Source organism: Zeus faber, assembly GCF_960531495.2.
Source record: "Zeus faber genome assembly, chromosome: 7".
Classification (NCBI taxonomy): domain Eukaryota; kingdom Metazoa; phylum Chordata; class Actinopteri; order Zeiformes; family Zeidae; genus Zeus; species Zeus faber.
In genome coordinates, this window is record NC_137203.1 from 29,881,893 (window position 1) to 29,907,794 (window position 25,902).

Consider the following 25,902-nt stretch of genomic DNA (forward strand, 5'->3'; position numbering starts at 1 on the left):
TATTACTGCTATGCAGATGCCACTAGGCTTAACCTCTCATTCCCCTTTAAAGACACTCAAATTAAAATCTCTGCATGTCCTAAAAACATTTATGCCTGGATATCTGTGCAGCACCTCAAGTTCAATCTTGTAAAGATTGAGTAACTCTCTCTCCCTGGGAAGTAACTCTCTCACAGACCTCTCCATCACTACTGAGAGCACCATTGTTTTACCCTCTATGACTGCGAAGAACCTTAATGTGATTCACATATGTAGGTTTTCTCTCTGCAACATCCGCAGATTGGCCTGCTACAAGAGAAGCAGCACAACCTCTGGTCCAAATACTAGTCATCTAGACTGCTGACATTCAGGTAAAGAGGTTCTACTGTATTAGAAATAAAAAACATATCATGTGCATGAATTGAACTTAGCAGAACATCATTGGAATGTGTTGGAAAAGCGACGCAAGACAATTCATAAAACATGGAGATTTGCGGTGAGACAGCTGCTATGTGGCTTTAGGTGACATCCTCACCAACAGATGAAATGTCGGTGAAGTGGTCCTCTCCTTCCTCGGCGTTGATCAGATCATTCTTGCCCTTCTTTCCTCTCTTCAGTACTGTCAAAAGAGTGTGAGATACACAGTGTGAGAAAATGACAGTGCCGGGGAGGTTGCTGTCGTCTTCTTAAAAAAGTAATTGTAAAGCATCCCTCTTTAAGCATTACATGATCAAAATGTTGGTTACCATCATTTACAACTGTTTATAGCTCGACCTCGCTGAACACTTTACTATTGAGAAACGTACTACTCTGCTGCAGCTTCTCACTGTTTTCTTAAATGTAGTCCAAATAGACAAATGTTTAAGCTTTAAAAAATTTTCAATCTCCTTGGTAATTGTTAATATAATCATCTTAATGACAAATATTGCCCCTGAAATTTGTAATTTGTAATATCACAATTGATTTGTAATATTGTACTCTTCATTAGCAATATCACACCCTTAAAAATGTCATTAGTAATACCGCCTCTTGGATTATTACCTTTGAGTAGCAACCCAATTATTCTCCGATCTGGACCTTTATTGGAAAGCATTTCTTTTCCAAAGTGTTAGAAGGGAAAACTGGATCCTATTCATCGGACCTTGCTTAGTATGTATACATCACCTGAAATTCCATCATGGACCACTAGGGAGCCGCACCCCCCAGTTTGGGAACCAGTGCTCTAGTTAACTCAAGTGTAGCTCCAGACATGAGTGCAAGGGCCTCATGCACCTACCGCTTGCTATGAACTCAGCTGCTATCCTAATCTCATTATGCTGCCACCGCAAGACCCCGCCACTCACAAATGCACCCAGCCAACACTAAAACACACACACACACACACACACACACACACACACACACACACACACACGCACACGCACACACGCACACACACACACACACACACAGAGAACAGTAGTGCTAAGTACTTTCCAACACCTACTGTACACTCTGATGTAGAAACTGCCGCAGACAGGTTTTGAAGTGTCTCGGTCTGAATATAGAGTGTCACGTTTATTTCGATCACAAACTGCGTAAGTGATGGGTGGACTGAGTCTTTCTTTTATAAGAACCTCAATCAGAACCTTAAGCACAATAAAACAAGCTCATTACTTAAAACGTCCATATTTCCTGATGATAGTTCATATTTTTTGTTGATTTAAAATATTGGAAAATGTTAATGATATCTTGAGAAACCTACCATAAATTTTCTCCTTTTAAAATAAAATACAGTTTACATGTATTTTTGTCAAAGCTATTTAATTTTGTCTTACATTGTATTTGTTAATTTAATTAAAAAGGCAGAAGCGGCATTGCTTTTTTGCCTGTTTATATATTTTATTAACAATGTTTGCCGCTTGTTTGTCCTTGCCCCTGCCTAAATTTGTGACTGTGTTAATAGATTTATTTCTGTGTTTTGTCTGTATTTTATTTTATTTTATGTTTTCTGTAATGTTTTTCTATGTTTTTATGTAATCTTGACATCATTGAAAACGAGGGCTACCCTAAATTTTTTGCCTAGAATTTGAATAAAAGTTGAAGGATTATGGATGAGACTTACGAACTCATGTATTGCAACAGGAATTTCCAGAGAACAATTTAAAATAGCTTAAAAAAGCAATAAATAAATTAAAAATACTGGATGTGGCCTTTAGAAATGTTCTGATGACACCTGCAAGAAAACACCAGACAGTCTCTGGATTAATCAAATTAATGCCCCAGTATATGCTAACAAATTGCAAACATTCCCACATAAGCCTGCCATATACTGTATGACCAATGACCTCTCACCTGAGTTGTTGTGTTTCCTCTTGTACCACGCCCCGTCCAGAGGAGACTTGTCTTCTGCGTTCTTGTCCTCTTCAGCCAACATCACCTCCTCTGTCGCCAAAAACATTGGGATATCTCAATGAATTGTTGGTATTTGAATTAATCTTTCAACTCTGAAAAACTGTCCAGGTATTCTCACACCCATCCCTTTTGACTTTCTGGCTGACAATGTTTTGGCACCATTCTCAGTATCAGAACTATAGTGTTTGTTACCTTAGAAACTCTCTGCCTGATATTTGTAAACTGCATCACTTCCTGCGCAGCAGGCTTATTTCCTATCAGTGCACTGTCCAGTGAACCAACAATCATAATTGGCAAATCTCAATCACCGACGTGCTATGTTAATGGTGACTGTGGGATTCTAAGGCCAATTCCGATATTACAACTAAAAGTTAGTATTTTACCATGAAAAAAAGGAATCACATGTAGCTTTAATTAAAAAAGACAAGCAACACAACTGTAAGATTAGAGGTAATCCTTCAAACTGTTCTACATTTCGGGGATGGGGGGGGCTCCCCTTAAGCAAGATTATATTGTCCACGTCACAGACCTGCTTTGCAGATCCACTCCAGGTAGCCAGTCAGCTCCCGCTCGATCTGCTGCTGCCGGCGCAGCTTCAGGAACTCCTGCCTCTTCTCCACCCGCTCTCTTTCCTTGGCAAACTCTCTGCAACGGTAAACACCATGTGTGACAAACAGACCGTCAGTCATGGTCCATTTGACAAGTGGCTTGAATCAAAATAAAAAGACAAATGTGTCCCGGTGAGCGTTTGGCACTGTTGACGGGTGGGCGCGGTAAGACAGTGCTGATGGAGTTACTTACTGTACGCAGTGGGGGAGTGTGCGTTTGTTTGTGTGTGTGTGGGGTGGGGTCTCATGGATAGATACGGATATTATTTTTAACCTATACTGTGACGGCCCTAGGCCTTATGACAGTATCTGTATAAGCCTGTCTCTGCCTCCCTCTTCTTCTTCCTTTTCGTTTTATGCCGGTTTGCAATCATTGACTTTGAAGCTGGTTGCAATTCGGCTGTCAACTGGCTCGAAGGTATCCTCTTCAAGTGGCTCCTACTGTTGTTATGGCAGGGAGGAAAGGAGAGGGATGTAACCAGGAGGGTGTGTTCAAAGCAGGTTCTGGTGGTGTGTGGTGCCTGTGATGAGTCCGCCTGATGTACCTTATGTGTGTGTGTGTGTGTGTGTGTGTGTGTGTGTGTGTGTGTGTGTGTGTGTGTGTGTGCGCACCGGCTACAGAGAAACAACGCGGCTGGAGCCAAGGCCTGGCAGCTGCCTCCCGCACCCCAACCCACACCCACGACGGCAAGCAGCCTCCAAGGGGCCCCGGAAGGCTCCCCGCAGCTCACCAAGTTTCAGCAAGCCAGAAACCACCCAGAGCGGGTAGCCAGGGCCCAAACCCACCTGGTCACCCCCCGGCCAACCACACCCCCACAGCAACCTACAAACGTCCCACCACTCCATAAACCCCAGTGCTTAATGTGTACTGTAGGCAATTGCAGTTCAAATTGTGGGGCGTGGGGGTGCGAGTCCTCCAAGGGTGTCAAACCCGAATCACTCACACACCTCCTGTCCCACAGACCCTGGTCTTGTTCGGAGTAAGATTTGTGTGTAAGCGTATGTGTCCTAAACTAATATGAGTTGAGTATTAAAATTGCAGGACGGACTAGAAGCACGTTGGGGCAAGATCCCAGCCGCCGGCCACATCGCTACCCACATAGCTCACACCCCCACTCACTCGCACAAACCCTAGGCCTATTGTGTGGTGTGAGTCGGCGTAGGTCCACTGGGTTTGAGTTCTGGCACAGGGAGAGATAGGCGAAAAACCTATAAACGCAGGGGTTCAGTAGGCCGGGCAGAGGCCACACGGACCCCACAGAACCCACAGCGACCAGCCACGGGTGCACAGCGAGATAGTTGAAGAAAAATTTTCTGAAAGCAAACTGAATTATCTCACACATCGAGACCAATGTATCGATAAATTCACAAATGGAGGAAGAAGAGAAAGGGGGTGTGGGGGGGAGGGGGGGGGCTGTAGGATACAGATCGAGAAAGACAGGAAGAGCGAAAATGAAAAAATTTGAGATAAAGTTAAAAAAGGGACAGATAGCAAGAAAAAACAGAAAGGATCAGAGAGAAATAGATAGTGAGAGAGAGAGAGAGAGAGACAGGTAAAATGAGAAATATAACAAATGTATCCCTTTCTTCTCTTCTTCTTCTAGCTCACATAAGCTATGATCCCCAAACCCTCCCGCCGCCTCTGGTTGGGCTGAGGCCCTTGTATAGTATCATCAAAATTAACTCTTCATTTTCTTCACCTTTATTGTGAGTAGTTTATTGTGGGCACTATCTACTTGATCACCATTTAGAACACAAAATCACCAAACAGTATAAAAATGAATGAATTACAATATGGCAATGTTTCAATTTGGTGACAATATACCCCTCTAAGAAAACAATCACTTCAAATTGTTGGGACATCAACCTAAGATTGATGTTGACATTTAATGTCAGGTGTGGTTTGGGGCCCAACTCCACTCAGTATGTGAGCTACAAAATCAGCCATGCTAGTATGAAAAAATCAGAGCAGAATAACATGGATACAGAACTAGCAGATGTGAAGATTTTGGAGTTTGGGGTTGGAGTTAGGCTCGGGCGGGCGGGGGGTCTTTGATCCACCCACAATTGAGCCCATGCCAATCTGATAAAAGCAGTGTTTGCCCATCGCAACCTCCCGCCCCCATTCTCCCGACTTTCCCCTGGGGAGTCTGCAAGCCTCTTTGACTTTTCGGGCCGGGCAGCCTCAGAGCGTGCCCTTTTTGATGTTGACATGAATCTGCCCCGCTCAACACCACCCATCACCGGCCCGCACGCTGCTCTGTCGGTCGGCATCAGTGACCTTTCACCCCCCTGTCCCCCCCGGTGGCCCTCCGACAGCCTCTGCAAGGATATTCAGGATAATGCTGTAGCAGGTGCAAAGGAACAGCAAAGGCAGGGCGACCTGGTATTAAATGGCACAGAGCTCTGGGTTGCTAATACGTGGGTTTATCAGTGCGAAGGGCTTTATTCTTTGAGTAATCTTGTAACGCCCCCCCCTATCCCCGACAGCGTCAAATGTCTGAGGCCCCACAATGCAACGTGTGAAATGACAGAGGATTTTTCTACTCAGATAACTTACTCGCTCAATGAACTTTGTCGTCTTTATAGACTAGTCATTGAAAAGTTGTAGTATCTAGAGCTTAATGGTTTCCACCTGCCTTTAACATGGCTCCTCCAACTCACTGAGAAGTGACAAAGTGCACACAAGGGCTGGCACAAAGCTTTTTTGTTTGTTTGAACCTTGATAAAAATGACAAAAAAATGAGCCAGATAAAAATTATGACTGTGTTATGTTATTTAGCAGACACTTTTATCCAAAGCGACTTACAATTGTTCAATCACCGACTGACGCAGCCATCAGGAGCAATTAGGGGTTAAGTGTCTTGCTCAAGGACACTACAGCATGCTAGCAGGAGGAGCCTGGGATTGAACCAGCAACCTTTAGATCACTAGACCACCAGCTCAACCACCTGTATGTCTGTTTACTCGTCAGGTTATCGTGTTCCTCTCCCAGCGACGCACAGTTAATGATAATATAAATGATCAACAAAAAGAGTTATGGAACTGTTATTTACCCTTCCTCTCAATGTCAGGAATCAAAGTCAGAAAAAAAAGAAAAGGAGAAGAAAGTGAACTAACGTGTCTCTACGGGGAATTCTCACCCTTGAGCTTAGAGAGAAAGGATAGACTTAAGGCTGCATAAAGTTGGCAGAGCCTTATCAAGGAGCAGACAGAATAACTGGCTCCAAGTCAAGACTGTTAATGCCTTGCTTTAAAAACCAATGACCTTAACATTTAAATGTGTAATCAGTGACACTGGAAATATTGGCCGCCAAGTGAAGCTACAGAAACCACACCAACATTGCGAATGCAATGCTGTTGCTCCCCCGAGAGACTTGAGATAAAACAGAATGAGAAAGAAAAAGGTCCATGTCAAAAAAGGAGGAATAAATACAGTTTTATGGAAAAAAACTGGAATGAAGCAGAATTATCTGGCAATGTCATGAGGAATTTATATTTAATAAGAATTATCAAAACAAGAGCAAAAAATGTACTTCTGTCCTGAATTGAATCAGTCAAGACTGTCAACCGTTTAGTATATTAGTGTAGTGAAAGTCACGGCGACTCACACTGAAAACCAAGGAAATACACTCTTTCTTAAGGGGAAAAAAATGCATCCAAGTCACGCTTTTGGATAAACTCGCTGTTCGCTTGTTTATTCAGTGTATTAATATTGCACGTGTCTTGTGTCACACCAAACATGCCTGTTCGGAAGGGGCCAACTGCTTTCACGTGAAGCCCCGCCCCCAGCTGGGCTCACCAAATTTGACACAGCACATCCTTGGGTTCCCAGCAATACACCCGCCAAGTGTGAAGTAGATCGGATTAATTGTTGTTGAGATAATTGAAGGACATTACAGACAGAGATGACTTCCTTTATAGTTACTGTAGATATTTCACTGAGAGGTCTGTGGTCCGTGCCTGGGTTCTGTGCCTGCGGGTGTGTCTTATTCCTGCACGTGGGGGTGGGTTGTATGTGTGTGCCAGGGTTCAGGGGTGCAGGGTTACCTCGCACTCTCTGGGACTGGTTTATGCGCCTCGTGGCCATGCATGGGTGTTGCTCTGCGGGCTTCCGGCTTCTCTGGGGGCTAGGGGGTCTTCTGTGGCTGCAGGGCGGGGTGCTTGGGGCTTTCCTGCGGCTATGGGGTGTCAGTACGTGGCGGGACTCAGGGGTGGCTTTGGGGCCTTTTCTGCTGCTTGGACGCAGGTGCAGAAGCTGGGCCGCCAGTGCCAGGCACGGACTGCAGGCCCGGAGCCAGGTCCCGCACCAACAAACCAACACCCCGCCCATACCACACGCCCCGCAGGCGAGCCCCCCATGCCCACCGGCGCCATGCACAAGAGTGAGGCCCGCCCAACCACAGCCGACTGAGCGTCCATCCACGTAGCTGAGAGTGCTCAGCGCAGGGCACTCGGACTAAGCCCGATGCCAACAGCCCGCCAGATATATGGGCCCCTCACCACCCCCGAGACCCAGGGCACGTCCTGCAGCCCTGCCATGGCGCAGCATGCCCGAAACCACCAGGCACAAGCCGTCAGGACCCGAGCCCAGCCGGCAAAGGGGCCCACCCGGCTGCTCCCCAACCAACCACACCCCCAAAACAATGTGTTGTTGACAATTGTAGCTAAAATTGCGTGGTGTGGAGGTGCGAGTCCTCCAAGCAAGTCGATCGAAAATCACTCGCTCCCCTCCTGCCCAGCAGACCCTGGTCTGGTGGAGCGTTGTTCATAGTAAGATTTATGTGCAAGTGTATGTGTTCGAGGCTAATATGAGTGGAATTAAAATTTTGGGATCTGAGCAACCACACATGTTTGAGCAACTTTGACAAGGGCCAAATTGTGATAGCTAGATGACTGGGTCAGAGCATCTCCAAAACAGCAGGTCTTGTGGGGTGTTCCCGGTATGCAGTGGTTAGTACCTACCAAAAGTGGTCCAAGGAAGGACAACCGATGAACTGTCGACATGGACATGGCCTCATTGACTCACTTGGGGAGCAAATACAGCCCATCTCGTCTGATCCCACAGAAGAGCTATTGTAGCACAAATTGCCGAAAAATAATAATGAAGTAGTGAAGTAATAAAGTTAATATTGGCTCTGATACAAAGGTGTCAGAACGCACAGTGCATCGCAGCTTGCTTCTTATGGGGCTGTGTAGACGTGGACCGGTCAGAGTGCTTATGCTGCTCCCTGAGCGTCAGAAGGGGATCCTGGAGCAATGGAAGAATGTGCCCTGGTCTGATGAATCACATTTTCCTTTTTCATGTGGATGGCCAGGGTTAGGGTCCGATCTGATCGAGTATCTGTGGGATGTGCTGGAACAACAAGCCCGATCTATTGGGGTCCCACCTCACAACATACAGGACTTAAAGAATCTGCTGCTAACGTCTAGGTGCCAGATACCACAGGACACCTTCAGAGGTCTTCTCCATGCCTACACAATGTTAGTGGTTATTAGTGGTGTGGCTGATCAGTGTGTAGACATATATATATATATATATATATATATATATATATACACACATATACACACATATATATATATTCTGTATATATATATAAACACCAGCTGAAAAAGACAATTCTAGAGTCATTCCGTTTATCTCAAAAATAAAAAAGTAAGGTCTATTATTCATTGCCACACTTTTCTGACCTGTTCATACTTCATACCTTTTTTAAAAGTTATGAAAGCAGACGAAAGCTAAAATCAGCGAGCGAGAGAGAGAGAGAGCTACTGTAATAGGAGCTCTAATGGACTGACACCATAAAGGAGCCATTTGGTGGAGAGGCTGGTGAGAATTATATTAGTTGTTCAGGAAGAAACAAAGGAATTGAGGGTAGTAAAGGGAACGGACCAGCATGCCACAGAGCACTCAGCGGAGGGGGGGGGGGGGTTCCTGGCTCACATCAAATCTTAATTGTGTGTGTGGTTGTGTGTGTGTGCGAGAGAATGAGATACACAATATGTCGTTGCTACATGTTAAGATCATCATCAATTTCAAATACACAAATAAATACAGTATATAACAAGCTCTCAAGTTGCAGTATCATGCAAGACAAAAGAACAATGTGTAAAATCCAATCTTTACCCATGATAGCCTTACAAACCAAACCGCTTTATGCAAAAGTTCCTTCTCTCTGACTTTGTAGTTAACAGATTGTAATTCATATTTTGTCTGAGTTTAGTGTCCTAATTTCCTTGACCGAACAGGAGAATCTCCATAACTTGGAATGAAATAGGCCAAGTGTTGATCCATCCTTCATTTCACCTCCCTACTGTACAACTATACAATTTCATACCCTGAAATCCAGCAATGCTCATGTTCACTGCTCATGTTCACTAGCCCCACCCAGAGCTTCAAACTCTTGAGTGGGGTAGGGCCAGCCCACTCAAGAGTTTGAAGCTCTGCGTGCAACTGTTTTGTTGATGCAGAAAATAAGCTCCGTGGATGGCAAATACGATCGGCCATTCCCTACATTTCCTGGTAGCTCTGGGAGTCTCCTGTAGCGCCCAGACACCTATAAGAAGTCAGAAATATCCTGCAAATCATCAAGCTTCAACACAGAAGCTCACTTTTTACAGTGTGATCCTGTGATACCTATTCAGGTAACGTGGTTATTAAGGTAGAAATTGTTTGCTGTTATTCACAATTTTTCTTCTTCTATAGTTCTCCAAGCAAATGAGTGGTAACCTAAATGATATAGAATGCCCAATTTGGTGGATATCTGATATTAAATACAAGATCATATTTTTGAACGTCTGGCAAACCAAGCCTGCCCATGGCCCTGTCTAACATTCATTTCTTATCCCCTCGGATTTGTCATTCCAAAAAAACTCCCTGAATGTAGTGATGAGTTTACTAAACCCTATTTTCACGCAAGGCACAGGGATAGCACTGAGGCGAGACACGGGGGAGGATATTCACTTTTTGTGTCTAGAGAGGGATGTTTTTTTTCATCTTTCAGTGTCCTCTAACATTTTATTTCTCAGTATGTTCATATTATGTTGAATAATAATGTCAATTTGAGGTTTAAAAATTACACCTCAGTATTTAATGTCACTGGCGACCATTTGAACAGCAAAGAGGGCATGAAACTGCTGTTACGATGAATGTTTAAGGGCAAGGCTTCTGATTTCTCCAAATTAATTTCATATCCAGATATATTACGAAATGCTGTGTTTATTTGTTTGAACTCGATTCAATGGGGAGTAAGGTTTTTTTTTATGTTAAAAGTATGTTATCCTCAATGTCACTTACATTTTACCCTATATCAAACTTTGGATTATTTCACTCCTGTCATAAATTTAAGTTATGAAACACTACTCCTATTGAGAAACACTACCAATTTCTTCCTATATGAAATCCCCCCCTCCATTAACTTATTGCACGTCACAAAAAAAACACTGTGCATAATGGGCGGGACGGGACGTTCATCAGTCAATGTCTAACCCCACCAACAGAGTGCTGAATGTGCTGTACTCTTAAGGGTCCCGGTTTGGTGGTTTCAAAATGCGGTCATCCTAATTTTACCATCATCATCATCATCATATATCATCTGCCTTCACATTTTTTCTTTATTCAACCATTCATTGACATAAAAAAGGACAAGCCCTTAAGAGCGGTGACTCTCACTGCCGTTAAGGGCTGGTGAGGTCATGGCAAGCTGTGAACACATATCATCCTTTACACATGCATTGCATATGATGCGGTGGAACATTTCAGCCTAAAATCCGCCGCCACACAAATAATATACTCAGGGTTAAATTCTTTAGCTTATAATTAACATTAAATTACATGTATTTTTTTTATTACCAATATTATCATGGTAATACATCTTTTATTCTGCAATATTTGTAATGCAAATTCAATGACTATGTAGATACAGACATGAAAATAAACAGTAGTCTTTTGAAAAAGGTATAAAAAATACAAATTCATAGTTTTTAGCTTGGCAAACATAGACTGTTTATATATATATATATATATCTCTTTTTTTTTTTTTCAAGATTCAAGAGGTTTATTCATCACATATGTATACATACTTCCATACATATATGCAGTGACATGTCAAGTGTCAAATGTCAAATGTCATGCCAATGTCAATGTCAATATTGGCAGATTATTGTGTTTTATCTTCATTAAATGTTACGGACATTAAATGTTATGACACTCCTATCATGGTCTGTGAATGACAGGTTAGGAGTCGCATCAGTTAAGGTACCTTTCTTAGTTTTGAATACGGGTCCATTTCGGGTCATGAATTTAATGTGACCAGCTGTGTACTCACCCAGACAGCACGCCCAGAACCAGGTTGAGCATGAAGAAGGAGCCAATGATGATTAGGGGGATGAAGTACAGCCAGTTCCAGGTGTTTCCAGAGGCATCATTGGCCTAAAATCACAAACACAGGTGAGGTTAGGATTGAGAGAATTGTTGTCACTAAATCCTATTAGAAATGAAATTGCTCCGTCATCATACTGTGAGTAAATATATTGTTTGTTTGTAGTTTAGTTTAAATAAATCATTTGTCTAGTGGTCGGCCAATTAATTGGACAGATATCTGTGCATTTTGAAATAATCGGCATCAGTCGATACATATATGCTCACAAGGCCGGTAAACAAAAAATGTCCATCCTGATGCGCGATGGAGAATGTCCGGGGGCCCACTGTGTCGGACCCCAGGACCTACGCGGGATTCGCCGGGTCCCCAGCCTCTCCCAGTTCTCCGGAGGGGAAAGGCTGGGGCTCGCCGTCCCTTTTCTTTCCAGAACGGTCTCCCTCCCGCCCATGGCCGCTGGGAGTACCCCCGGATGGAACTCGGCCAGGTGGGTTGGGTTGCCAGCCTGCCGGACCCCTCCCCCGATCGGAAAGGGGCATATCAGTTCCGTTAAGGTTACAAGGGGGTAGACATCAGGCTTTGCTGGACTCTGGCTGTTCGAAGACGATGATGATGGAAGTGTCTTGGGGACAAATATATGCAGCATGTGGACACAGTACGTGAGTCCCTGAGGTGGGCGGGGCTCACTGCCAACCCAAAGAAATGTGCCGTGGGACAATGGGAGGTACTGTATCTGGCTTCACTTGGGTGAAGGCCTGGTCCAACCCTAGCTTGATTAAACCGCAGCAGACCAAGAAGGAGGTGAAGCAGTTCTCGGGGGGCTGGCCAGCTACTATCGGAGGTTTGTGCCCAACTTTTTGGACCTAACCAGCCCCTTCTCAGGCTTCACTCGAATGGGTTCTCCAGATCTGGTCCAGTGGTCAGAGAAATGCCAGCAGGCATTTAACCCTAACTTAAATAGTGCTGTTTAACCCAAACTTCTCTCTTCCTTTCTGTCTGCACTCTGGCGTGTCGGACAGAGGGCTGGGTGCGATCTTGTCCCAGGAGGTGGAGGGTAACAAGCGGCCGTTGCTGTACCTCAGTCGCAAACTTTCAGAGCGGGAGTCGAGGTACAGCACAGTGGAGAAGGCTCCTTACAAAAATCTTTCCTAATCATAAATCAGTTGCGTTGGGCTGCAACCCTGGTTTTACAAATGAAGAACAAGAGTTCTTACATGCATTAAGCTGTCTCCAGATAGCCCTGCCCCACTGAAAGAAGTTGGAAGCCATTTTTAACCAACCAAGTCTCAACTTTGTCCTGACAGGCTGTGACTGGGCCACTAGTGCACCCATCTTACGGCCCGCCCCCTCAGTATATATACTGGATCACTGGGTCGTCTGTCATATTATTCGGCTCTTGAGCGAGCTGGTCAGTGAGGCCACCGGTAAGAACTCTTGTTTTTCCATTCATAAAACCAGAGTTGTAGCCCAACCCAAACAATTTACTTAATTTCTAACTCGAGTTCTTACGATGCCATTCTGTATACCCTCAACCCTCACTGACCACAAGGTCAGATCCAATGTATCCTGCAGGTAGTCCATTCTAATGACCAACTGGCAGATGTGACCTCAAACTTCAATCCCAGCATATAAGAACCCATCCATAAAGTGCGGAGATAAATTATATTACCACCCCACCCGACCCTCCCGCAGCGCTCGCCGGTGGGGTTTCTGCACACAGCTGAGCTTATTATCACCTGACCGTTAACCACTCTCAACCACATAGCGTAACTCTGTTCGCAGGCTAACACCCTGCAGATGTAAGAACAGCATGCTCCAGTTCTGACGCCGTCATGTCGAGACTGTAGAATCTGGTGAACGTGTATGGGGTAGCCCAGGAAGCAGCACCACACACCTCCTCTACCCAAACACCTGGTCACAACGTTCACGAGGTAGCCACACCCTAGTAGAATGAACTTTAAGAACCTGTGGGTTCCTGCCCCCCGGAGGAGTAAGCCAATGAGATCGCTTCTACTATCCAGTGAGTGAGACAATCTTTGGACAGGGGTTTCCTGATTGTCTGAGATCCATGAAAGAGAAAAAGCTGGTCGGACTGGCACACGGTGCGCATACGCTCCACATAGACCAAGAGTGCCCAGACAGGGCACAGAGTACGCAGCCTCTCGTCCCCCATGACCGAAAGTGAGAAGGAGAAAACAAAGAGAGAACAATTGTGGTTGATTTGAATCTTGCTTTAAGGTTCTTGGGCCAAAACAGTTGTTTTCGGGTTTCAACCTTATCCTCCGATTGTCTGCAGAGAACACCAAGCAGGACTGGTGGACAGACATTGCTGCCAGATTTACCACAGGTTTTGCTGAGACAAGTGCCAGAAGCAGCGGTGACTTCTTTTAAAGTTCAAATGGGGGTCTCGTTGAGGCATTCAATACCAAAACCATATCCCATTTCAGAGTCAACGACTGTGCACGCGGGCTTAACAGCTGTGTGCCTTGCATAAACCTGACCAGGTACACCTTGAGAGTGGAAGCCTCTTATATCCAGACCTTAAAGAAAACAGAGTATCCCAATATTACAGCGTAATGGGTCATCTCCACGCGCCACATACCAGCGCTCAAGGTCTAGCCATTCGGATGTGTAAAGTGCCCTCGTTGACAGAGCTCTAGTGCTCTGAATTATTTTCACCACCTCAATGGAGAAACCTTTGTTTAATAGCCGGTCCTGCTCAGGGGCCTTGCGACTCGTTTCCAGTTGTGTGGAGCAGGATGGAAGTTCCCCACCGCTGCCTGCGTCAGGAGGTCAAACCAAAGAGGGAGCACCCACGGCGTACCCACGATGAGGGACCTCAGGTACACAAACCAAGTCTGTGTCGGCCACCAAGATCTACCTCTGCTTGGCCGAATCGACGCCCGATCATATCCATGACAACCGGATGAATGCTCAGTTTTTGCACCCAACCAGCTTGCCTGTGGAGCAGGCGGTTCCGGCGGGGTGTCGGTCTGTTGATACGGACCTGGCTCAGGGCCAGTGGTCGATGCCTGCTGTCCATGACCCAGGTTCTGCACCCGCGGTTGAGTCTTATGCCTGCATGTGGGGGTGGGTTCTATGTGTTTGCTTCGGGGGTGCAGGGACTCCTCCCCCTCTCTGGGACTGGTTTATGCCCCTCTGGGCCTGTGGGGGTGTTGTCCGCGGGCTCCCGACTTTTCTGGGTGCTGGTCTTCTGTGGCTGGCTCCTGTGTCTATATGGCTGCAGGACTTTTCTGCTGCTTGCTGTTATGGGGACAAGTCTTGTGCACTCACCAGTGGACACATCACATCACATCACACACACAAACACACACACACACACACACACACACACACACACACACACACACACACACACACACACACACACACACACACACACACACACACACACACACACACACACACACACACAGACACACACATTTCTTCTTCTCTGAGCTCTGACTGTTTTAGCCAGAGGTGGTGCTGCCTTACCACTGAAAACCCTGTTACACGCCTTGCATTTTGTGCTGCACCCTTGGTCATAATGAGGCAGAAGTCATGGCCTCACATAGTTCCACGTAGGTCTCAGGTGTGGCATTCACCTCAAATTCCTGTAGGAGCCTGGCGTGGTAGACTTGCAGCAGGCAGACGATGTCGTGCACTGCGGCCTTGTAGGACTTCTCCGCCAGATTCCCCGTCAGCCTAAATCCCTTGGACGGTAGCTAAGGCTTTTCTGCGGTGAGGGCGGGGCACAGGTGGGCCACTAACGATTCCTCCAGGATGGCATAGCCAGGTAGCCCAACTTCGGCTCAGTGTCCAGGGTCGACCACTGGTTGAACACCTGACTGGGGGAGTACATCTTCTGTGGAGCGCCAAAAGACAACCTCACCTCCTTCCTCCAGCATGGGAAGGAGACACGGGTGGGGAGGCCATGGGTTCAGGGTCTGTGAAATGTGGCTGGTCTCCAGCTTCGCCACAGCTAACTATATTGCTTACAATTCCTCCTTTGTAACTGAGAGTGATGGATCAAGACAGTGGATAAATGTCACAAAAATACAGCCTGTAGAATTACCACTTAACCGCCATTAAATAAGCATCTTTGTGACACAGACCCAACAAAAACTACATTTACAACTATGAACTTCACAAAGGTGGAATTAACATCAGGGCTGCCATTCTGAGACTGCTTGTATCATTTGTATTTTCCGTATTTCCTCAAATATAAACCGGTTCTCAAATAAAAACCGAGCCTCTAATAAATGCCGGGGGCATGTTCGACAGGAACAAATAAAGACCTGCTTCAAATACAGACCAGGGGAAAAACCAACGATGGATAAACTCAGGGTGGCTGTTATATAAAGTCCATGCCAGTGAAGCATAGTGTACATTTCCAACCCTATGAATTGACAAATTCAACAATATAACCATGCTATTTTCAACATTTTATTGTTCTCGATTGCTCATTGTGTTAAACGTAAACCTAACTCTGAGAATTTCTGGTTCCTTTGCCGGTTTTCCTGTGATTTTAGATATACTTGTTTTCGTAATGGAGAGAGAATGATCTCCGGTCAAGAAAAGAGAAATTACAAATAATGAAATCTCTAAAACAGAGTGTGTTTTTATTTTAGATGTATTTATTTTGAGGAGCATGGCACAGATGCGTCCAGATCAAGAGAGTTTTGGGTTGGTTTGGTATTAGATATAAAAGCCTGTCTCTAATATAAGCCTGCTTCCAATAAAGGCCAGGTACCGAGGGGCAAATAAAGGCCACAAATCACTATTTGAGGAAATACTGCATTTAGTTTAGAGTATTTGTATGCTGTGTATTTGATATTTGATGGGGCCACTGATGTATTAAAATTTTAAATGCATGGGTTTAAATTTCGTTCTGTCTAGCACAAAATAAAAAACGGATACCGGTTTCCCCTTTCGTGCTCATAGTCACGAAATCTGAATCTATGAATCTATTGAACGGTCTAATAAATTCAAGGTTGGGTGAGAATAGGGATATAGGGTCATACCCTCAGTATGAATTTCATTCTTGGACACCAATTAACTGGATATAAATGTCAGCGTTTGTGCTGAAAACTTGAATGTACCCATCAGCCAATGCGGTAAACATTTCCATGGTAACAGCAAGCTCCCCCAATATCAGACATCGCTGTTACACTTAAGGATTGTGGGTAGTGTAGTACTTCTCTATGACATCGCAAATAAAACATGTTTTTCCTAAAACAAGGTTGATATCATACGGGCTGTCCCGATTACTGCGTAATGGAATGAACAGAACAACACCTTTCCAGTGCCGCGTCACGGACGTCTCTCTGTTGCCTATCATTGCCATGGGACTTCATTTCGTGAAAACTGGATGTTTTTGCATAAAAACTTTACAAGTAAAGTAAATACTTTTACTTAACTTGGAAAGTTAAGTAAAAGTATTACGTGGAGAATGTCAGTTGAGAAGGCGGTCCTTCAATGTGGCCAAGGACACATTTTTTTACACTGGCAAAAGAATGTGACCATATGTGGCCCAGACCACCGCCGAATGAGGTCTGAGGGATAGGATCTCAAACCGCATTGGTTGCGTTTATGGCATTAGAGCTGTCCACTTGTGATCATAACCAAAGACGCATGTTAATGCCAGGTGTAAACGGGATCTAAATCAACAAGGCTTAGCCCCCCATGCTGAATAGAGAGAGTGACGATAAATAGACTCTGTGATTGGTATCAGCTGATACCGCTGCCAGCGATTGGTGATCGGCCCTAAAAACCCTGATCGGAGCACCCTTTACTTATATACAGTTAAATTGTATCTAGAAATGAAATTCATACTGAGGGTATGACCCTATATCCCTATTCTCACCCAACCTTGAATTTAATAGACCCTTCAATAGATACATTTTCATGACTATGAGCATGGAAAAGCAAGTAAAAAAGCGTGCTAGACAGAACAAAATGTGATGCATTTGAAATTTAAATATTTGAAAATTTTGTTCTGTGTAGCATGAAAAAAGTCGGACAATCGTCTTCCGGGACAAGATTCAATAGATTCATTTTTGTGACTGTGAGCAGAAAAAGCGTGATACTGGGTTGGTCGCATTATGTAATCAAAATATAGTCCAAGTATTTTGGGTGAAAAGATAGAAAAAAATATATTTTGTTGTGTGTGATATTGCGAGGGGTGGGGGAGGGAGGGCGAGAGATCAGATGCGGAGAGAGCTGAGGGGTGTGGTTGTTAAAAGGAGATGAAATAACAGTCTGCACTCTGCCCATTATTGAATTTTACCGTCTGTTCTCCCATCCTGCCTTCCAATGAACCCCACCCTGCCATGCCACACTCACCCGATAAAGCCCACATACAGACCTAGAATTATATCTCTGTCCTCCTCACTTATCTCTTTTTTTGAATGGTGTAATAATGGTGAGACATTTTTTTGGTTTATTTGTCTGTGTTTTACAAGGGACTTTGTTTATTTCTTCTTTTTGATGCATAGGTTTCCAATTGTCGTTTCACCCAGAGGATATAGTTCACGCGATAGCTTTTTTCCACAACAGAGCCTTTTAGAGAGAGGGCTTGTCGTTCATCCATCCATGAGAACACACTCATTTATTTATGTAAACACCAGCAATTATAACGTGATGTTACTACTTGTTATGATGAATGGGCAATAATTATTCAACACCTTATGTAATAATACAAAACATGCTGATTGCTTGATGACAGCAATTTTGGTGAGTTATTACATAATGGATTGAATCATTACATATTCATCATAAAATGTTGTAACCACCCTGCCTGGTAAATTGTATTAAAATAAACAACATAAATTATAAACTTTCCAGTCAAAATGTCCGATAATAATGCTCATACAAAACGTAGCCACACCACCTCCCCGATGGCGTGGGTAGGATGGGCTAGTGGTGCGTCCGGCACCCGCACCTCAGCTGGCGCACGCCGGGTCTGTTTCACCCTCTGACTCGTGCGTAGTAGCCGATCTGCCAGGCGGAGCACATCTGGTACCTACATCGGTAGCAGGAGGCCGATCCCCACGTCCGGGGGAGCCATGGGGAGAGAGGCTCCGGGGGAGCCGTGGACTGAGTACTCGCTGAAGCGGCGACTGTCTATGCAAGGGGCGCTGTAACATAGTGGTACAATATATTTGCGTTTGCAGCATAGACTGTAAGTGAAACGTGACTGATAGGATTCAAAATTTGTCCGGTAAAATATATTCCTTTCATACACCAGACAGAGTTTTACGACAGTGGTGTAAAAGTGCAATTGCACTTAAAAGTTACATAGTGCTGCTTTAAAGCGATATGGAACATTTTTACCGAACATTTGAGTGAATACTTTCCTTTACCTCCACATAAATCTACATACTGTTGCTCACTTTAACTGGGAACTTCTGTAGTCTCTGTTCCACTCTCTATTGACTTGCACCTGATAATTTATGATCATAATAATCTACAGTCTCAAATACATTCATTCTCCAAATGAATGGCGGTATATGGAGTAATAACAAGGTGAGGAACACGGTACACAGTCAAGTTTTGAGTTGATTTAGATGTTCTTAGAGTGTTAAGGAATTAAAGCAATGGTTTTCCACTTTTGCAAGAACCAATGGAACGCCGTTTGGACTGACCACGCACTGCAATGGAATACAGCATAGAAGATAACAGAAACCCTTGATTAAATCCAGCCTAAATGTCCTCGTTGCTCCCACTCAGGGGAGCACAGAGGGCATTATAGCATAAGCCAGCGCAGCAGATAATAAACTAGCATACTATGTTCTACTTAATGGGAAAAGGCAAGGATCAGCCCGCTCATGTTCAAAGCAGGTCAAAGAAGATCCTGGGCACCATTCCAATTAGAGCTTGGCAATAATTCAGTATAATATTGATATTGTGATATGTCTGTTATCAATACGATGAAGTCATCGCATGATTCTATCCTAGGTTCTCGCTGCAATTGAAATTAAAGGGATAGGTTGGCCGTTTTTCAACCTGTGCCTTAATAAAACAAGAAAAACAAGAAAAAGGAAGTTACAGCGCTTCCTTCCGACAATTTAATGTAGCCAACACTATGCTTTGTGTGTAAGACACGTGCATTTGATCTTTTCTCTTCAAGAAACAATCTTTTCTCAAACTTTTTTCATGTGAGTAAAACTAAATGAATACAGTATATGAGAGACATGCTTTTAGTTTAGTTGCATATTCTATGAAAAAACACCAATAGTCAGCCCATATTAAATGACACAATCACATTATTGATACTGAGCAACTCAATCAAAAATATATGGATATTTTGGCTTTGGCAATGCCCAGCTCTAATTCCCATATAAAACCATTGTATAAATCATTCAAGAATCTTGAGCAAAAAGTAGGGACAAGCGCTCTAGTGTCGCAACAACAGAACAAGGATCGCTGGCCTGTTGGACCGAGGTTGTGTTTATTGCGACCCCCCTCACAATCTCCACCAAGCCCACCTTCTACAGCTCAATGCAATGGCCCATTTCATGTCATTACATTTCTCCATCTAGACAGCAAAGGCCGCCTTTTAGCTTAAAAGAGCTACATAAGTTTGCAACCAAATGTTAGTTGGGAGACTCAAGACAGGCGATGTACAGTAAAGAATGTCTATTAGTTGCCATTAAGGAGAGGCCCTGGAGCGAGACATTAAAACCGCTGAAAAGCACATCTTGAAGGGCCAGGTGGATTATGGGATTTCACACAGGCCGAACATCGTGGGTTTGTGCCAGACACAGCCACTCAGCGAGAAATGCGCCAAGATCCTGGAAGCGCCACATCTGACTCAGAGACTTACTGGCAGCGCCCCAGGATCACCTTCCATTACCAAGTAATTACCATGTTCACCTCGTTTAGAGAGGGGAGACAACATGAATGATTTCATCAATGGATCTCACTGAACTGTCTCCACCAAGATTTTGATTGCAAAATCTTTACATTAAAGGCTTTTTTTTTGCTGGCAGTTTTGAGCTATTCAAATCTTTTTGTACGGCACTCCCTGCTGCAAAAACATAAATGTAATATTTGCAATATTGCATATTGCATCTTTATATTGCAATATTGGTGGCAAATTAAATTTAGACTAGACATGACTATAAGATGTCACTGAAAGACAATCCACACTAGCCGGCCTACTACCCCATCTATTTGGGGGGGGGGTTATGGAGCTCAAAGCGGGCCAGAGCATCGCGTGCCTTCATCACCCATCATTCATCTCTGCTCACTCAAAAGGGCTATTTTTAAACATTGAACATATAAACATTACTCAATAGCACGATCAGACAGGCGGACACCTGGGTGAGACAGCTCTGCCAATCAAGAGTTTGAGACTTGCGTTCTTCGATACATAAAAATGATATGTGATCTCCGCTCACACTCACGTTATCATTACAATTAGCGGAGCCCGTTAGACATTTACATGTGGCCTCTAAAGGAACTGTGTGGAAACAGCTTTAGGGATTTCTTGTTAAAGTATTTTTTGCCAGTTTTGCTGCAGACTGTCAATGTTATATCAGCGTTTCCTCGGGAAGTGTTCTATTATTGTGCCAAGGTGATTATTGAACAATTCAGCAAGTTATTGCCTGGCTCACTCCTTTTACTTTCTTTTTTCATTGAATTGGGGCTAGTGTTAGGCTTCCAATGGGAATATAGAGCAATGTTCAGAGAAAACAAATTCAGAACAAGAAATATTACATCTTGCAGTCACTGTGTTAGAAGCTAGTGAACTCCAGACAGCATGTGACATCCATGCTGTTAGCAGCACTGCAGGGGAGCACTACAGGGGATAAAACCACTCACGAATCAGGAAGCTACAGCTTATTCTCTTGGAAAATCTGTAATTCCATGCTACAATTCATTAGTGGGTGAGCAGGTTTAGGATTGGTGGGTGGGTGGGTCCTCACGTTTAATGGGATGTTTGCTGTAAGGGAATCACCTAACACACAAAAAAATCCCAATTATCTAAATTAAAGTAAGAAGAATACATTTTCATGGGTTAGGAGTTAAAAACTGAGAAAGAAATCTTTGATGAAACGGGTCGTGTTTTGCCTGTGTACGAATCCTTCTCAGATGTTTCCACTCGTTCAGCGGCCCCACGGTGCAACGTTGGTAATTTGTGCGACCTGACTGTACAATGATGTCAGGGAGGTGAAGTAGGGCCAGGGTGGAAATGATGAAGTTGCCTGGAGTTGGAGAGCGTTCAAAGGCGACACGGTAGTGTAACGGCTGGGGCGTTCATCATAATGTAGCTGTTGGCTGGAGGTGCCCGAGAGACATGCCAGTGCATTAGCAGGCATCACAGAGGGCAAGCCCCTCAAGACCTTGGCCCTTCACAGTGTGGAGATGGAGCGTACTAAAGGTAATAGAAAGGCTATTACAGCACCAGTTCTGGCTCTGGAAACTGTTAACCACCATCAATTCAACAGCAGCGAGGCTCTTCCACTGTTTGGTGTAATTAAGGGTTGTCCGTACGTTTTTGTATTTTTAATGGAAACAATCCCTCTGGGATTACGGGGCAAATTTAGGGAATTAATACGGAAAATTACTGAAAATGCAATGGCGTTACCTCAAGCAATATGCAATGTAAAATAAAAGTTTCTTCTGTGTAGAAAGTTCAAAATGTTTTTGTAACATGATGTGTGGTGAGATGTGGCGTGGAACAGTGTGAAACTTGAGCTTGTTCTAATGAACACAGAGCTGGTATTCCGTCCGGTACCGAGGAATAAGACCGCCATGCAATTTTGATCTTGCAACACAACAAAGCTAATTTTCATTATTTTAGTTGTTTAAGTGGAATTTGAAAATAACGTCAAAAATGCACCTGGCGAGCTCTCAAGACACACAAATGAGCCACGGCACAGTTATCCCAGTATCCTCAATTGATGGTTAAATAATGGATGAATGACTCGATAATTGCTTTATTTCAAGAGCACCTTGTATACTCTGGAGTTCCCTACCTGATATTTTCAAGTGTTCTCTGGATTATTACAAGGTATTCAAGCATCTTATTTTAACATTTTATAAAAAAAAATCTAATAAAACATACATTACAGGAGAAAAAGAAAAATGCAAGCTACTGCATACACATTGGAGATTTTGTTGAATTTGTCTACTCTGATGGCATACTGGCTGAATACTGGGATCACTGGTTGAAGTAGTGTACAGTACCTTGACCCCGAGAGAGAGAGAGAGAGAGAGAGAGAGAGAGAACAGGTAGATAGAAGATGGAAAGAGAGGAGAGGGAAAAAAAAGGTTGAACAGGCTGACAGAGAAGTCAGACTGGCAGACAAAACAGACAGACTGCAGGGAGAGGGGGATTGGATCAGAAGAGGGTTGGTGGTTGTTAAACATTGTTTTTCCCCTGTGCCCGGTCCTCTGACACGGTGCATGACTGTGCACAGGTGGGTGGATATTTTGTCACCAGGGGAACTGATGAAAGTACCACCAGGTTGGAAGACGAGTCATTGCAGGACGAGAAAACTCTTTCATATTTAAATTTGTTAAATACCGCTTGCCTCATGTCCCAGGGTGATACTGACGAGTTGGCAGTTGTGGAAAATGTATTGGTAGCCTTGGCAGGCTGAAAAAGTAGTATATCAGCAGGGGTTCACAAATGTCGTTGATCAAGACCCGCTGGTCCACTGTTACCTCAATGGCTGCTGAGCCTCGGCTCTCAAAACAGGCAGTCTGCACCAGCCTTTAGGTGTACAAAGAAAAGCCCTTCATCCACAGAACTATTAATTTCCACTTAATCTCTGCCTCTTGAACTACCAGACTTGCGTCCCCGAAAGGGTTTCAGATTAATTTGCTCAAGTATGGATGCAAGTTTACCTTTTTACTCTTATTTTATTCTATTTACTAACTGAATTACATTTTAGGAATCAGTTAATTCAGTTAGTTTAGTTTGTTAGTTAATTAGTTAGCTATTGTGTCAGTAAGCACTTGTTGCGCACAATCTCTGGGTGCGTTGCAATGACTTTTCACTGCATATGTGTCCCATCACAGCATAAGCCGCCATCTCAGGCATTTCTAAAATTGCCAGGAGCAGCCAAATAAGTTGAAATAACCTTTCTTGAAGGAAAATGAGATTTTTCCAGATTTGTGTTCCTTTGTGTTTTTTTAATCTCTCAATGTATTTTCAAAACCGAGTTTGATTTATGAATAGTAGAAAAATGTTAAACCTTGGAGTTAAATATTCCCGTTAGATTACATGGGGAGACGCAGTTCACTTACGAGACGCAGAACAGCACGAACACCGATCGATTGTTTCCTTTAAAGCGACCGTCCAGGTGAAGATCATTCATCCATATTTCATGTGATGTGAAGTCACAATGCGAAACCGTTTTGATAGAATTCAACCTTTAAATCGTACCACTTTTACACACACGGAGTCACTGTTGTAAAACGGCGAAGAAGAAACAGACGGCGAGTCTGTGAAAACTTTCTTCTCCGTATCGTTATGGCTTACGCAAAGCGGGTGGAGGAAGCTCTCAATCATATTTCGGACCTTAACCTGATCAGTGCGATAGATCCAAGTCAGTGTTAGCAGCGCCTGCTGGACTTCATTTTCTGCGATGATAGCCAGTTCTGCGACGCTGACGCGGAGATCGACAGCGCTGCTGAATCTGATATAACTCCGGACTTGGAGAACATTTCAAACAGCGGATTTCAAACTTAATGTGACGGACGATGAAACTGAATATTTTCAAGAACCACTGACGATACATCCGTTGTTGTTACAACGGAAGAAGTTGATGACGTGATGAAGTCCGTTGAAGTTGGTGACAGATTTTCAGATTTCAGATTTTCTGAGACTCATTATATTGATGGACTCTACATTTTTTTGTGTTGTCCGTACTTTTAAACTCCAAAATAATACCACGTTTATAAAACATGTATATTCTTACTGTTAAATAAAAACTTTTTTCAAAACAAAATGAGTTGTGTGTTGTTGAGCTGTTCGTGATTGGCCCATTCAGCAGTATGTGAAGTAGCTTTGGTCCCAGAATGGCCAGAAAGGACAAAAAGTGGGCAGAGTTCAGGATTCAATCATGAGTGCGTATTTACTGAGAAGGCCCTTGCTTTGACTGGTAGCACCTAAAACACATCTGGCCCTAATATGGAATTACTATAGTATAGTACTCTACTATATTAATATACTAAATCGTAATGCAACCATGCCAGTGTTTGAAAAGGCAACTGACTTCCCATTTAATGGTTGCCGTTTAAGTAGCACATGGTCTAGCATTTTGGCAAAGTGCACAAAACCACCTATCTACCACCTATTTAATGAGGGTCCCACAGGTTGCTCAGCCAGATGACCATCACATTAAAATAAATAATAATAATGGATTCCACAAGTGGAGGCCAAGACCTTGAGAGACAGGCTTTCTGAGCACTGCGTGAGCTCCACCGTCTCTTTTCCTCAGGGGCCGACCACACCACCTCTGTCTCCACTACCAGACACAGGTTGACATCATGGGGTGGGGGGATGGGAAGGAGGGCAATTATTTCACACTGGCCAAATCATTGGCAACCACAGTCCATCCCACCCCCCTCCACGACCACGCCTTGTTCCTGCACTCAGTGACCAAACAGCTATTGATCTGCTCCGGCCTCCATCCTCCTCTCCTCTCTTCTTAACCCCCTCCCTCCCGTCTCCATCACCCTCTCTCTCGCTAAGCCCTAATGTAAAAATCACGCCACTAAATACACACACTCTTCCCAGCAGAGTTTGTTAATCATTTACTTTGTTGCGTAATCCCCTCGTCTGCGATCGCTGTTACGACTCAGATACGCAAATGTTAGAGCGCTTTCTACAACCTGCCTGGAGCATTGTGGTTGAACACCCCCCCACCTTGCCCCCCTAATGGGAGCCATGACTGAGCGTGAGTCATTCTCCTGCGAGAGCCACAGCAGGCTCTCAGGCCTGCCTCTAATCATCCCCCCAAGGACCGCCGGGGGTGGTTGGTAGGAGCTGGTTGATGTGCAGGACAACTGCTGTTTGGCTTTGCTCGCTAATGAGGATTCTACAAGCTTCTTCCAGGCGAGTGCATTGCTGGGGACGTTAAGAGCTTGTCGTTTGTGTTTGTTTCACTGCTCGGGTTGTGGTGAGGTGGTAATATGCAACAACATGCTGAGCGGCTTTCCAGAGACTCTGTAGCCTTTCTTACATTCTACTTAGAGTACCAGATAAGTACCAGATAATATTTTAAAAGGTTTTCGTGAAAAATGTTCACTATTCGAACATAAAGTAAAAGTTGAGTGTATATACTAAAGGAGCTTTGAGGTCAGAGCTCGTCTTCCAATCATCTGGAATTTTTCTGTTGTGTTTAGTAGTTCTGCACAAAGTGTTCAACACAAAGGAAGAAATTAAACTGATGAATGGAGACAAGAGTAACCATCTGCGATGCCTTTCTGTTCCATTACTATTCACAGCAATAAGCAGCCCCAGAGTGCACTGCAGGTTTAAATAGTTGAATAAAAACAGTTGGAAATGCCGAAACGCT

General features: G+C 44.1%; 1 protein-coding gene across 1 annotated transcript in view; it reads right to left on the reverse strand.

Annotated features, from left to right (window-relative positions):
• The window catches only part of cacna1ba (calcium channel, voltage-dependent, N type, alpha 1B subunit, a), a gene marked incomplete at both ends in the record, with an annotated part of 136,297 nt that overhangs the window by 70,648 nt on the left and 39,747 nt on the right, over nucleotides 1–25,902 (reverse strand). Inside the window, 4 exon segments of the mRNA XM_080004319.1 lie at nucleotides 515–598; nucleotides 2,314–2,403; nucleotides 2,903–3,018; nucleotides 11,312–11,415. Coding sequence (XP_079860445.1) covers nucleotides 515–598; nucleotides 2,314–2,403; nucleotides 2,903–3,018; nucleotides 11,312–11,415 — 394 coding nt within the window.